Source organism: Xenopus laevis, chromosome 5L (genome assembly GCF_017654675.1).
Source record: "Xenopus laevis strain J_2021 chromosome 5L, Xenopus_laevis_v10.1, whole genome shotgun sequence".
NCBI classification, from domain to species: Eukaryota; Metazoa; Chordata; class Amphibia; order Anura; family Pipidae; genus Xenopus; species Xenopus laevis.
In genome coordinates, this window is record NC_054379.1 from 136081952 (window position 1) to 136097780 (window position 15829).

The 15829-nt window shown below is 39.2% G+C and overlaps 1 protein-coding gene across 2 annotated transcripts in view; it reads left to right on the plus strand.

The window, feature by feature from the left end:
- ngef.L (neuronal guanine nucleotide exchange factor L homeolog) overlaps positions 1-15829 on the plus strand; it is an 83946-nt gene that overhangs the window by 16574 nt on the left and 51543 nt on the right. Inside the window, exon 3 of one of the 2 annotated variants that reach the window (XM_018263890.2) lies at positions 6189-6267. In XM_018263890.2, coding sequence (XP_018119379.1) covers positions 6189-6267 — 79 coding nt within the window. Of the gene's footprint in view, positions 1-6188; positions 6268-9324; positions 9667-15829 lie in introns of those variants that run through there. The other variant, XM_041563442.1, reaches the window with a different exon arrangement.

The window sequence follows — 15829 nt, forward strand, 5'->3', positions numbered from 1 at the left end:
CTCTCCTTTAATTTGTGAAAGAAACCAAAGTGAACTATCATGAAAACAAAAATGTAAAATAAATCTCATAAAAATTTAGTACCGTATTTGCAATACGTGAATTTGTTATTGTTTCAAAATTCTGTTTCTGAAATACAGTTATGTTATAATTAAACTATACCTTATTCAGTTTATTTAATGTTTAAATGGTTTTTAGCAGATAGAATTTGTATAAAGAAAACCCCAGGTTCCAAGCATTCCGGATAATAGATCCTACACTTGTAATTGCTACTCTTCACAATCCCTCTCAGAAATTTGTGTATATGCAGCAGTCCAAGGCATAGTTCAGCTACACAATTTGCCCATGCTCTTTGGCTTTTAATAATTATAATGTTTTTTATTTCCTTGAGATGAAGCTTCTATTGCATTTTTATTTTGTTATAATTCTCCTTTAAGAGACCTTGGCTTGCATTAAGTACACTGTGTCACTGGGAATTGTAGTTAGTAATTCATGCTGGGATCTGTTATTCCAGGGAAATCTTAGACAAGTCATGATCACTCAGATTAATGTTTCCCTTGCTGATAAAACGCTGTTTATCACACACTTCAAGCATTCGATTGATATTTGTGTTAGAAGTAAACTGTTCAGTTGTGAAAATGAGGCTGGAGATCAACAGTAATGCATGGAAAACTGCCTTTGCCTACTTTTTAGGGCAGAGACACACAGTCAGATTTTGGGAGATTAGTCGCCCGGTGACAAATCTCCTCTTCTTCGGGGCGACTAATCTCCTAAAACCGCCAGCTAGAATGTAAATCGCCTGCGGGATGGCATTGGAGCGTTTCATTTTCTGAAGTTGACACGAAGTTTCCTCATGAGGAATCTTCGGGCGACTTTGGAAAACAAATCGCTCCGAGTGCCATCCCGTTGGTGATTTTAGGAGATTATTTATATTAACAATAGTAGTGTTTCCGAAGCAAACACAACATTATTACCAGTGCAGGGCAACACCGCATTATATTTTTATTACTTTAAAACGATTTCATTTTTTGATGTTACTATTCCTTTAATGGTTTATCAGGTTAATGGACTTGGGGAAATAGTGACCATGTTGCAGCATTACCCAAAAGAATACTTGTACAGTGTATATGATAAGAGTCAACAATTATAAATCAGTCAGGGGCATCTGAAATTAAAGGAAGAGTAACACCAAAAAATTAAAGTGCATTCAAGTAATGAAAATATAATGTACTGATTGTGCTGCACTCCTACAACTGGTGTTTTTGATGCAGAAACTCTACTATAGTTTATATAAACAAGCTGCTGTTTAGCCATGGGGGCAGCCATTCAAAGCTGAAAAGGGAGACAAGGCACAGGATACTCAACAGATAACAGATAAGCTCTGTAATATGCAATGGGATTCTTCAGAACTTATCTGTGATCCATTGTGTAGCCTATGCTTGAATTGTGCCACAATAGCTACACAGCAGCTTGTTTATATAAACTATAATAGTTTTTCTGAAGAAAACACACCAGTCTGGCCAGTGCAGGGCAACAGTACATTACATTGTCATGCTTTTAAAACATTTTCATTTTTTGGTGTTACTGTTTCTTTTATTTACCGTACCCTTCCTGTGTTTTATAGCTGGCCATAGATGCAAAGATCCGATCGTACGAATCATCGTACGATCGGACTTTCCCATCTCCCGACCCGCCACTAACCATTCAGATCAAAGTCTTACCAGTCAGATTAGTAAAAGAACAGATCAGCAATGTTCTGCCCCTGACAGCAATCGTACGATATCTATGTCCAACCAAAGCTAGTGACAGTCTCCCACTGAAAATTGTACGATCGGCAATACACGCAGAGATATTATCGGCAGCCGACAGAAATTTTCTAACCTGTCCGATCGACCAAACGACCGATCTCCGCCGGACGAAAAATGTCGGGACTCTCCACACACGTTCCGAAAATCGTACGAATTCTCGATTCGTACGATCAGATCTTTGCGTCTATGGCCACCTTAACACTAGTAAGAAGAGTAGCCTCTCTTATAGGAATGTAACTAGCATAATGGGATCGTATACGTAGCACAAGGCAGCTTGCATTTTGCACACTGTTTTGTGAGCTCTGTTTCACTGCCCCTACAAATACAGCACTGACTACATATGTTTTCAAGCTTGGAGGCATAATTCAGTCAGCATAAACTCATAAATTCAGTTTAGTCTATTATGTGGATGTAGCAGTGAGTGGTCAACAATTCTCCCAATTACAGGTAGGTAGGGAAGAAGGCAGTATACCCACAGTGCTATGTACTCACACTTGAGCCTCTCATATAATCCTAGTTATTCGATACAGATTTTGCCCAAAACCGTGCCTGCCCTTGCCTATTGCCTTCAGTGGAAATGAATGTCTTTTGAGGTGGTTTTCAGCCTGTGAATGCTCAAATGTGTGTTTTGTGCTAAATACTGCCTTTATTAAAAGCAGACTCCATTAAAATCCCTGGAAGGTGTCAGAGATTGTTTTAGGTTCTTCTTCACGTCTTAAATACATCAGCCGAGAGAATGCTCCTAGCTCCTCTAAGTACCTTAGGATAGGTCAAAAGGAGTACAGGTAGCTCAGCTCATGTGATAATCAAACTTCATGGCTAGCCCTTATAGAGCACCTGCACTTGCTTGTTTTGCTCAGAGTGCCACAGGAGGAAATTCATTGTTTGCCACTGACATTCTTTTGAACGTTCTGCATTCCTACCCTGTGACATGCAATTCTATTCCAACGATCTGATGTCTCTTTGCTACTCCTTCATTCAGTTGTCTTTCTTCATTCCATGCACCATATGGGCCTGATCAACATATGGCCTGCAAAAAAGCATCAAATACTGCTTGCATAAAGAACTAGGTTTATTATCCATAGATACGCAACAGGTATAGATCCGTTAACGGGAAACTAGTGATGTGTGGGTCGAGAAAAAAACTCGACCCGACTAGAAAAAAACTTGACCCACCTCAAACCTGTGCTCCGGCCGGCCCGTGCCCACCTTACACCCGGCTTTTCCCCTCCATTTATAGACCAGCTCTGCCCCACCCCGCTGATAACATTACAAAAGGGGCAGGTGCACGCCTATGAAACCAGAAGTCGGAAACCAGCAGTCTAAGGTCGCGGGAGGGGATAGCAGGCAGAAGACCTTAACCCAAACCCACAAATGGTGCAGCGAGGTTGGCTTTCCAATTAACTGTCAGTAAAGTAGATTACAGTGCTCCTCTTTTTGAACAGGGGCTCAGACCCTGTTAGTGAACTGTTACCAGTAGAGTCTTTAGGGGGAAAATATAAAAATGTATAGCCACCTGTTTAGATCAAGTTCAGACCAATAGTTGTATTTATTGGTGAAGGTAAATAGACCCATCTGGTAAGAGCTCATGTATTACAGCCTGGACACAAGAGCACTAAGTGGTGTAAAATTGTGCCTCTTAGTGATCAGTTCTGCTACACTCTGCTCTTTACCAAAGCACAGAGCACAGCACTATTGCATGTAAGGCAGCCATGCACTTAATTCATGTCATAGGCAGGTGGTAAGTGGTGCTCCATAATCTGTGCTTCTGAATATGTTGGAGCAGTGATCCCAAACCAGTAGCTCGTGAGCTACTTGGATGTTGTTCTCAGTGTCCTCAAAGCAGGTGCTTATTTTTGAATTCTAGGCTTGGAAGCAAGTTTTAATTGCATAAAAACTAAGTATAGTGTCAAGTAGAGCCTCTTGTAGGCTACCAGTCTGCATAGGGGCTACCAAATGACCAATCACAGCCCTTATTTGGCACCCCAAGGGAATTTTTTATGCTTGTGTTGCTCCCCAACTCTTTTTACATTAGAATGTGCCTCACAGGAAAATAAAGGTTGGCAACCTCTGTGTTAGAGGGAGCAATAGGGACACCCACATTCTTCCATCAGCCCACCCCTCATAAATGCAGCAATGTCCCTCTTATAGGAGAGGAGGAGGTCTGTGCAATTAGGGTGCTACATACAGAGATGAGTGCAAAAGACCATTGCTGTATTACACTTAGTTAACTGCAGGATTGTGAAGTTGATTCACCTACATAGGTGCTATACTGAACAAGTGCACTTCCCAAAAGCAACCAATCAACAATTTGTTGTTTAACAATCCATTTCACGTTTGAATATGAAAACGTTGGTTGTTATTGGCAACAATGCTATTGCAATATACCACCCATGTTTGTAAATTATTACGGCTGTCTATTGTACATCCTTGGGTTGTTGTTCAACTTGAGCAGTCACCACCACTCAGGAGAGCCCTGAATGCCGAAAATTATATGGAAACCACAACAATGTTTTCTCATTGAATTATAGCTTGGCGTCAACTTAAATTCACTTTTATTTTACGTGTTGCAATGTTATACAGCTCTCCCAGTACTTTGAACAGTACAGGTGGAAGAAAACAACTTTATTTTAGATAACCACATTACTTTGCTGCCAATAAAAAGAACATTATATAGGGTTTCATAAACCACATGTGTTTGTGGTGCACAGAGAGAATGTTGCTAGGTGTGGCAAACTTGCCCTAAATAAAGACATTCATTAACTCATAGGCCTCATAATAATTTCAGAAAATTACCCATCATCTAGATATATAAATAGCATTATTCAGGTAAGCTCTGGTGATACTTCACTAGGTATGCATATTTACTATAACTGTACCAGTCTGGGTGTATTTGTTTATGTAATGCTGATGTCACAGCCAGATTCCAGGCATTCACACACAGACAGGTGTACTCAATGCACAACTTCAAAGTAATTCTTATTCCAAAAATGACAAGTGATGCAGTGTGGGATGCAGCGCACAATATCCAAATCTGGACCGAACTGCTGCCTGTGGGAAGCTTAAGGGCAGAGACACACGTGGAGATTCAGGGAGATTTAGTCGCCTGGCGACAAATCGCCTCTTCTTTGGGCGACTAATCTCCCCAAACTGCCTTCCTGCCGGCTAGAATCTAAATTGCTGGTGGGATGATACTCCGAGTGCTTAGTTTTTCGAAGTTGCCCGAAGTTTCCTCTCGTTCCGAGTGCCATCCCACCGGTGATTTAGATTCTAGCCAGCGGGAAGGCAGTTCAGGGAAATTAGTCGCCCGAAGAAGAGGCATTCCGCTGCCGGACGACTAATTTCCCCGAATCTCCATGTGTGTTTCTGCCCTAAAGGTGGTTATACAGACCAAAATGGATAATCTGATGATCAATGGTGGCAAATAATATCTATACAGGTATGGGATCCATTATCCAGAAAATCATTATCCAGAGTGTACTGAATTACCAAAAGGCTGTCTCCCACAGACTCCATTTTATCCAAATAATCTATAATTTCCAAAGTGATTTGCTTTTGCTTTTTAATAATAAAACAGTAAATTGTACTTCATTCAAACTAAGATATAATTAATCCTTATGGGAAGTAAAACCAGCCTATTGGGTTTATTTAAGATTGTGTAATAGACTTAAGGTATGAAAATCAAATTACAGAGAGATCCATTATCCAGAAAACAGAAAATCATTTCATAGTTACCGAGATTTTCTTTTCCTGGCCATCCTCCCTATCAACATAGACAAACACTCAATCAGAGGGAATTAACCCATGAGTGTTTTTCTATGTGGATAGGGGGGATGGCCAGGAAAACAGAAAATCATTTCATCATACTTACCAAGATTTTATTTTCCTGGCCATCAACATAGAAAAACACTCATGGGTTAATTCCCTCTGAGTGAGTGTTTGGCCAGGAAAACCCCAGGTCCCCAGAATTCTGGATAACAGGTCCCATACCTGTATTTAAATATCCCTGTATGCAGCTGAAGGGTCTGCATCCACAGAAAAGTAGGAATAAAATCCGTACTCCGAGGAGCTTCATCTTGGGAAAGAGAAAAGTATCTAATAGTCACAATGTTGTCAATAAGAGTTCAGAAAGGACATGACTGCAGTTATTGTCAGGGAGTACTGCCCACAGGCACAATGAAATTATTATTTACAGTGTTATGGTAGCTTTATGCCTGTACACTGGGAACAAACCCAAGTGCAGCAAGCAAGGGCAGAGCAGCAGTTTAATAGGGCTTAAATAAAAGCGAAGTGGGTTACATTTCTGCTGCACAGGATAAAATGACTCATAGATTTTAAATGGTATTTAGAAAGTTAACTACTGCTATTTCTCATCCCATCAGCCCAACAGACATACGATGGCTCCAGACGTATTCATCTCAGTGTGCACTATAATCCCTCTACAGGCCCTGCAGGTTACAGGTATGTGCTGCGTGGACTGAAACAACAACGTTTAAAAAGACTTATAAGAGAGCCACCAACACCAAAAACATCAAATAAAAAGCATTATAAAAATTGAAGTCTATTGTTTGGCCTTTCCATAGACTTTCACTATAGATATTCTTCATAAAGTATTTTTTACCCTTAGCCATACTGTTTCATCTAAGTCAACTTCTATGAAATATAAATGCTCATAATAAGATATGTTTATGTTATATATTTGAATTCTTCATAGGATATTACTTTGGGTAACTTGGGAAAATCCATTGTTTTGATTTGTCCAGCCTATGCCCCCAGCCCAACTGACAGGGGTTGTTAAAATGTAATTCTAGTTGGAAGGTAAAACATTTCTTTGATTTAAGCTTTAAATGAATGCTGAGGTATCCTGCTCAATAACCAGAGGATAACAGACTGGATGTACTATCTATGTAATGTTTATTTGCACATTTATTGTTTATATCTGAGACATATAGTTAATTATTTTATACACTGAATACTAACACATTGCATACTGTTTACTAAGTAAAGGTGTGTTTTTCTTTTTCTAAATTGAATGAATAATTAGAGTAGTTCTAGCTCCTTTTGCACTATATCTCATGTTAAGGGCTGTCAAGGAGCTGCAAAAAGGCAGCTGTGCCCTATTTCTTACTTACATTACAGTAGAACCCCAATTTTACATTTGCCAGGCGGCAGCATGAGAACAGTGTGAATTCTGGGAAAACTTACAATCCAGGGACATGGAAAAAAAATGTGGTCATTCCAGGTGAACAAAAAAATCTGGGTAGGTAAAATCAGGGTTCTACTGTATCATTATGTAAATGAAGATCCTGGAAAAGTAAGTTGAAGAAAGTATAATGTAAATACCATATATGCTGGTTACTATCATGCAGGAAAGCTGATGCCACGGCAGAACTGAAAGGAAATGCCCTACACCAGAATAGTCTTCTAGGTTTAGTTGTTTATGAGACTGATCCCAGTGCTACTCAGTATCAGAATGCCATACTATTGATACTTTGGGGTGCAGTATGATGCACAATGTAAGGCACAAAGCTCCCCAACCGCAATCTCAGCCTGCCCCACGAGAAGAGGCAAGGGTCTGACCAGAGATGTCTGGATTCTGGGTGCAAGAGAGGGAAGTTGGCCAGATTCAAGACTTTTTGTGGTCATTATCAGCAGAGGATGCCGAACACAGACAATACTATATTTATATGGAAGATACAGGTATGGGATCTGTTATTCAGAAACCTGTGATCTGGAAAGCCCTGAATTATGGGAAGGCCATCTCCCATATATTACATCTTAATATATTTTAATAATTCAGTTTTTTAAAATAAAATAAAAAATCCTATTTCTCTGTAATAAAAAAACAGTACCTTGTACTGGATCCCAACAATGATATAATTAATCCTTATTGGAAGCAAAACCAGCCTATTGGGTTTAATTAATGTTTAAATTATTTTTTTAGTAGACTTAAGGTATAAAGATCCAAATTAAAGAAAAAAAACCAATGTCCCAAGCATTTTGCATAACAGGTCCCATACCTGTACTGGTCTTTTTGCTCCAAAATGTTGTGCTGTGAGAATTCCTGTATCCTACAGTGTTCCATTAAAATGCAATGAATTTGTACAGGGTACGACTGTGCAAAAAACATTGTGGATTATGCCATGGATTTTGCACTTTGCACCCTGCTCTGCACTTTGTAAATGAGCTGATAAATAGTATGCAATACATAATAAGGCAGATCGATTCAAAAGAAGGACTGTAACTGTGGGTTAGTGTGTGTGTGTAGTAAGGCACATTTTTCAGGATAAGAGGGTGGAATTGGGATAGTGTGTATAGTAAGGCAAGATAGTGCCAGGGGAAGGGGCAGAAACAATAAGGTTGAAGTTGCCACCTTTTCTGGACAGAATACAGGATTGTATTGTCAGGCAAGTTATATCAGTAAACTTGGAATTCAAGCCATCCATCCCGCAGGTTGTTGTTAAAGGGGCTGTTCAACTGTATATTAACTTTTAGTATGATGTGGAGAGTGATATTCTGAGACAATTTGCAATTGGTATTGGTATTATTTGTGGTTTTTGAGTTATTTAGCTTTTTATTCAGCGGCTCTCCAGTTTGCAATTTCAGCCATCTGGTTGCTAGGGTCCAAATTAACCTAACAACCATGCAATGCTTTGAATAAGAGGGACTGAATAGAAAGATGAGTAATAAAAAGTAGCAATAGCAGTGCTTGTGTAGCTGTAGCCTTACAGAACATTTGTTTTTAGATGGAGTCAGTGACCCCCATTTGAAAGCTGGAAGAAGTCAGAAGAAGAAGGCAAATAATTAAAAAAGTATAAAAAAGAAAAAATGAAGAGCGATTGAAAAATGTCTTAGAATTGGCCATTCTATAACATACTAAAAGTTAACTTTTACACCAGCACTCTGGACCATTACAGTCTGTTGGGGTTTTAGTTTAATAAGAGATAGGGCCGCTCCTGCCATAAGGCAAAGTGAGAACCTTGGTTTAGGCAGCAGCGAGCGCCAGTTACAGGGGTAGCCAAAAAGCCTCCTCTTGTAACTTTAAGAGCCAAATTTTCGGATTGTTACTCAGGCGGCAGCAGACCCAGAATAGGCAGCCCCAGAATCTGCGCTGATAAGAGCTGGAGGTTGTGTTATAAATAATGGGGGTTCCACACTGTATTTTTTCCTAGCACTGGGTCTATAAATATCCCTGCTGCCTGTCATTGCTGTAAGCAGCTGCCTATAAGCGCGGCTGGTTGTACTATGTCACTCTCATTCCCTTTTCTCATTCACCTGCCCGTCCCTAGCCACCCCTTGTGCCCCTCAGACAGTAGTAAATAGATTAAGGGGTCAGTGCCACTTTCCATGCTTCTCTTTGCTGTATTAACACTTGTGTGCCTCTACCATTACTGAGCAGTCTATTTTTGTCTTCGCTCTTTAATTCATATTTTATTTTCTCTGCCTCCTCCTGTAATTCTCTTCCTCTTTGCCCTCCCTTTCTCCTCCTCTCTTTTTCTCTTGCCAGTTTTTCTTTTCTCCTGCTTTTTCTCTCTCAGGCTTCTCTCCCCCTCTATTATTTTTCACTTGTCTCTCAATTCCGTTTTTTTCCCTCTTTTTTGACAGTGTTCACTTCCTTCTCCCTATGCGCTCCCAATTTAGTACCAGATAGACCCCCCTAGCCATAGACTCTTTTCCTTCTCGTTTCCCTGGTAACCACCCGGAGTGCATTCTCTGGCTGACAAGCAGCGTCCCTGCACTCTCAGCACCCTGAGCCTGTCTGGGAGAGTGCAGGATGGAACCCCTGGCAGTGTCCCAGCAGGAGACGGAAGATCCTGCATTTGACCCTTTAAGTCCTGGCGAGGAAGACCCCACAGAAGGGTGAGAGTCATTGTGTGGATGGGGGGGGACTGCTCAGAATGGTGACAGCTAAATATAGATGCTCGTTAAGTGCTGACAATCATGGGAGTATGTGCAGCATGTGTAGGTGTTTGTTGGTGCGGGTCCTTGTAGCTATAGGTATTGGCTTTGTTTTCCACTTTCCCTCATTTTGCCTTCAGATTTCACTTTCAGCATGCCCACAGGTTACAGGTCATCTGTGTCTATGCACATGCCTTTGCAGTAGTCCTTAGGTATTTATTATTTTGAGATACAGGGAGAAATATCCAACCTGCAGCCCTCCATCTCATTCTCAGCGTACATTGTGCAGCCACAGCCAAGGGCAGCAGGTTGGACAACCCTGGTCTAAACAGTGGCTACCTGTCTGCAGTGCTGCTTGAGCTTTGCACAGGTGCCCATGACTTTCCTATTCTCAAACACTCGCTTTTCTCTGTGCCTATGTAGGACTGTGCTTATGATTAGAGGTGGGTGGAAGTTAGTGCATAACTATGTGTCATTTTCATATAAATATGTGTCGATGTATGTAATCGTACTGTATTTGCTGCTTTGTGGGTGTTCATCATTACATTCACCTGCCTGTCCATATTGCTGTATAGAACACTGCAGCCTTACACACACTCACACATTCACGCACATACACACCCACGTCTGTAGTGACACATAATGACCCACATCTATAAATGGCACAATAAGTACACCGGCCCATTCTCACTAAGCAGCTCTATTCAGTAGCACTTATTCAAAGTGGCCGAAGGTCTTTCCTTCGAACAGGCAGCGGGCTTCATTTTTCAGTAGCGCTGCTTAATAAAAATGCATTAGCATAAATCTATATGTGTATCTCGCTGCTTGTGTTAATGAGTCACAATGTCAAGCACAGCCTATTAGCTTCCAAAAGAGCCTGGAATGTTTGGTAGTGGGTGTGTATTTCTGTCTAGCAGCTAAAGGGTTAATGAGAGCCAATGTTAGGGAAGGTAGGCCCCTGTCATTGGATTTCAACAGCTGGAGGGTTGCAATAACAAAAAGTTGTTACTCTGTGTTCTTTGTACTTTTATCTGCATCCTCTGCTTTCCAAGGGGCACAGAGACAATGTAATTTTTGACTATATATGGCCCTGGGGTTAAAAACAAAGCAGGTCTGCTTCTGTATAGGCAGTTGTTTTTGGTCAGGTTTTGCAATTCCGATTATTATTACCTGTCCATGAATTAATGCCATACTGGGGCAGGGACTGACGCAAATCATGAACAGACTCTGTAAAGCAATGTGTAAATGCATCAGCAATATATTTATTTATTACTGCTTTATTTATATAGGTCTAACACATTCCACAGTGCTGTACAGAGAATATAAATGATTCACATCAGTCGCTGCACCAGTGGAGCTTACATTCATAAGTCTCTAGCTCATGCATATAAATGGTCCATGCCAGGGAATGAATAATAATTTATCTCAGTGCAAAATAAGCTATTAAGCCGCCAATTGTATCAGTGTACGAACAAATCTTCAACTGAAGAATTTCTTTTTGACACTAGTCTGTTTGTTTTGTTTTGGACATACATTATTATTATGAATTAAATGAATCCCTGTTCCCTGTGTCTTAAAGCTTATATTTCTGCACCAGATGCAGGAATGACTGGTGGAAAAGTGGAATGAGCTTGTTACCAGTCACTGGTGCAGTTCTCCATATCGACAAAACTGTCAGCCCTCGCTGGTTTACTAAGAGCCCCAATTGCACGCTGTCACTCTCAGGCTTTTCTGCCTAAATGGAGGTTTTAAGTTGCAGGATGATAGTGCCAGCAGTCAGCGGCAGTTAAAATACGATAATAAAGTGTCAGAGCAAACATCAGGCTCATTTCAACTTCACAAAAGCTGCCATCTCGTTGTGAATTAGAAATGCACTGGTGATACAGCTAATTGCTAGAAATACAAATCGTGTAAACTAAGAATAGCCAAGCAGGCTTTCTGCATCTGATAGAGACTAAAGCTGCCAGCTGTGCCAGTATATAATCACCAGCAGATCAGCAGCACCGTAGTAACCAACGCTTCAAAAGGGGCACGCCGAAGCCTACGCTGTTACTGTAGGTCCAGACACAACGGAATATACATATTCTTTATAGAACATTTGTTATCTACAGTCCATTCTTGCTGACCAGCTGTAGCTATAAAATACACATTGTGCTGAATCAATATTTCTGTCTTTATGGCATTATACATGCTGCAGCAATATGGTGGCTTGTATCTACAAACTCCCAGCAATGCCAGTCACATATATACAATTTTAGTGCATGCCTGCAGGCTAACAAAGAATAATATAAACTGTACTGTGCAGAGGGTAACCTGTACTTATTTAAAGGGAATAGGATTAAGATGGTTTGGGTAGAACAGCCATTGCAATAGTATAGTGACAGTTGGAATGCCATAAGCTGGCTCTTGCACAAACATTTTTTTTTAAATAAAGTATATCTTTCAGATGTTAAAGGGGTGGGTCACCTTCAAACGACTAGTTGTTTTCAGATAGATCACCAGAAATAACGACTTTTTCCAATCACTTTACATTTTCTATGTGTGACCGTTTTTCTAATATTGAAGTGTAAAGTGTCATTTTTCACCTTCTGAAGCAGCTCTGTGAGCTGGGAGTGGATTGGGTGCGTTTTACAGAGAGAAAACACTGAAAAGGTCTCTTTAAGTAAATGTGGAACACTTATTACTTATTTATCAGAGGTCGCATTTGTGAGTTTTTTTCTACCTCGAACAAACTCACATCTCGAATTGTTTGCTAATTTATGAAAAAACCCGGCTGTAAAAAACTCAAATTAATGCAAATTGGGGGAAAAATTTGAATACTCAAATTGATCGAGTTATGGGCAAAAAATAACTCAAATAGCTCAAATTGATCAAGTTTTTGAGCGCAAACCACTGAAAAAACCCAGAAAATCATGAAGGCTAAAAGCATCTTCACTAGATAAACAATAATAAGTGACAAGATGAAAAGAGGAGATGAGAAATCGATTGATATGCCCGTGTTTATAACATCATACAGTAGGCAATATCCACAAGTGAAGAAGATTATAAATAAATATTTACCGGTCCTATATGGGGATGAAAGCCTTTGGAAGGTACTGCAATCTGGGTGTAAATTTTTAACAAGAAGAGCAGGGACTTTGAGAAATATTTTGGCCCCTAGTGCTATTAAAACAGAAAGGGATAGGAGGACCTAGTTATATAATAAAGGAACTTATAAATGTGGGTCAAACAGGTGTGTTACCTGTGAGAGTTTATATGTTTCATCGGTTTTTGTAAGTAGCAGCACAGGGAGGGCCTTTGATGTAAATAGTTACATCAATTGTAATACTAAGTTTGTGGTGTATTTGCTAAACTGTTCAAAATGTGAAATACAATATGTAGGCTGTATTACGCGCAGCCTGAAGTGCCGAATGAGGGAGCATATTAACCAAATAACTTCAGGTAGTGAGAGTACCGTCGTAGTGTCTAGGCATTTTCTAGAATGCGGTAGAAGTGATATTACTAAATTGAAAATACAGGGGATTGAAAAAAACGAGCCATCGGTTAGGGGTGGCGATCTGACTGCAAAACTGTTTCATAGGGAAGCTTTTTGGATATTTACATTGGGGACGCGTCAACCAGTAGGGTTAAATTTGAAGTTTGATATAACCTGCTGTGTTTAAAGATAGATTAAGGAAAACATTTCCCACTTTCCCTATGTCTTTTTCTTTCCTTTTTCTTTTCTTTTTTGATTGTAAATGAAATAAACTGTTTAACTGTTTAATGATTACACTAGTAATGGAAAGGGGGGGAAAAAAAGCAAGAAACAATGTTTATTATTCATTAATTATATTTATGTAAATTTACATTTAGAATGATAATAATTTGAACAATAATGAAATAGGACTAAATTGATTAAATTATATTTGATTAAATGAATACGTCTAAAAACAGATCCCTTTAATATCAGGGGTAGATAGGGATATGAAATGCATTTGCATTAAGTACATCTTCCATTTGATTAACCGCTTCCTCTGTCCAGGGTAAAACAAAGACATACGGATCGCAAACAAATTGATATTTGAGTAGAAAGAGAGGAGCGCAAGTATGCGGTTATGCATAAAATTATGGTGGCGAAGTGCCTTGTCAATCCTCTGAAAAAAGGTTTTAATATGTTTAAATTGTAACAAAGCGATCAGTTTTAATAGAATGTTGCGAGTTGTTTCAGTTGATGGGAAAGATAAGGGATTGTAAACGGATGTTTTGGGTCCGGCTCTTAATTTAATTCTAATTAGTTTAATGAGGTCATTTCCGGGTTAAGAGTTCAAATAACCGTTCGAGACAATGTTTGTTATACCTATGACTATGTATCTGTGATACGAAACGCGTCAGGATTGATATGTTTTTAATCTACTGAAATAAACTTGAAGTTTTTACTCGACGAGTGGACTGTGAAGTGCTTGCCAATATACATGACTAAAAACATCTTCAAATGGTTCAAGGGACATCTGCTATTGACTTCTACATGACCTCAACAGGTTTTAGTTGGAGTATTTTCAGATTCAAGCTTTTTACTGCTTCGGGGCATAAGAAATCTCCAAAGATTTTAGTTTTTACTGATACTACCCTTGAAAAACTGGAATTTTGTTGGGGAAACATAACTCGACCTTTGATAAAGAAACCCCTAAGATTCTGGGGTCATTTCCCCCCATAATAAAAAGACCTTTGTGCAATGTGTGGGACTGGTTTTGGCTTCAGCAGCTATCATTTAAGAGTTAAAAACCTTATATTCCAGGAGTGCTGTATAATATATTCCATGCAAGCCAGTTATTTATGATGGATTAAAGGTGCAGCTCATCTTCATAAAATATGTTCCTGTAAACGTTTCTTTAGAAATAATGGAAGCCAAGCCTACAACTTTCTCAAATGTATTATATATTGTTTATACATTTATCAGCAGCATCAAAAAATGGCAGCAATGGATTTATCAGATTGTAACAGTTGCTCTTTCAGAGATGCATAAATGTTCAGGGAGCAGAGTCAGGCGCAGTTGGGGCTGAAGCTATTGGTGATAAATTTAATAACAAATGTAAGAAATGTAAACAAATAACTAAGTTTGATCCTTGCTTACTGAACTGCTCCTAAGAAGCTATCAGAAAATGAAAATAGTCTGTTTTAAAAATAATTTATTAAAAACAATGTATTTGTAGGAAATTCAGATAGCAGAGATCACTGGAGGTGATATAAACTGTAAATTTATTTGACACAAGCTCAATGGATTCTGACCTTACAAAGAGTCAGAACCCTGAACAAAGGAATTACAGAGCCTCTATAGACCTGTAAAAAGGGAGATACCTGTGGGAGAGCATAGAGGTGTTGCTCCACAGCACAAAAAAACAAAGAACTGCTCTTACAGCCAAACAGATGGCTCTGCCCTCAAGGCCAGGGTACTAGTGACCAAAGCTAACTTGAGAACAGAATCCATCCAAGTTGGGGTGGTTCTGCTAACACAGAATTTTATTCTCAGTGGAATAAGATTGGTGAAATGAATAAAACAATAAGATTGGTGAAAATTAAAGGGAAACTCCATCCAAGAGCAAAATATATATAAATATATATATATATATATATATATATATATATATATATATATATATATATATATATATATAATTCTCAGCAGCTTAAAATATATGTTAATAAACATTTTTAATTGTTAATGAAAGTAAAGAATTGTATTTTATTATATAACTGTTTGGGTGGATTTTCCCTTGAACTATCCCTTTAATGTGTACAAATGCATGAACAAGTTTCTTTTTGGCTGTTGCCTAATGAATGACAAGCAATGAAGATGTGCAGAATAAGCTTTTCATGTACACTGGTGGATCCCAAAGGGTGGATTGAGACCTTCCAGTTCAGCTGGTAATTATTATGTGGCAAAAGCAAGATCGGTAGGAAGATGGTGCCGGAGTATACCTGAAAAGGGAGTTACAACCCCTGCAGCAAATGCCCTTGGTCTGGACTGGGCTAGACAGATACAAGTAAGTTCTACCAAGGGTATAAGAATGTCCTCATGGAAAGTCCAATACTGCCCTTTGTATCTGTGCTAAAACAGAAGTTTGGGCAAGTCATTAGACTTTGCATG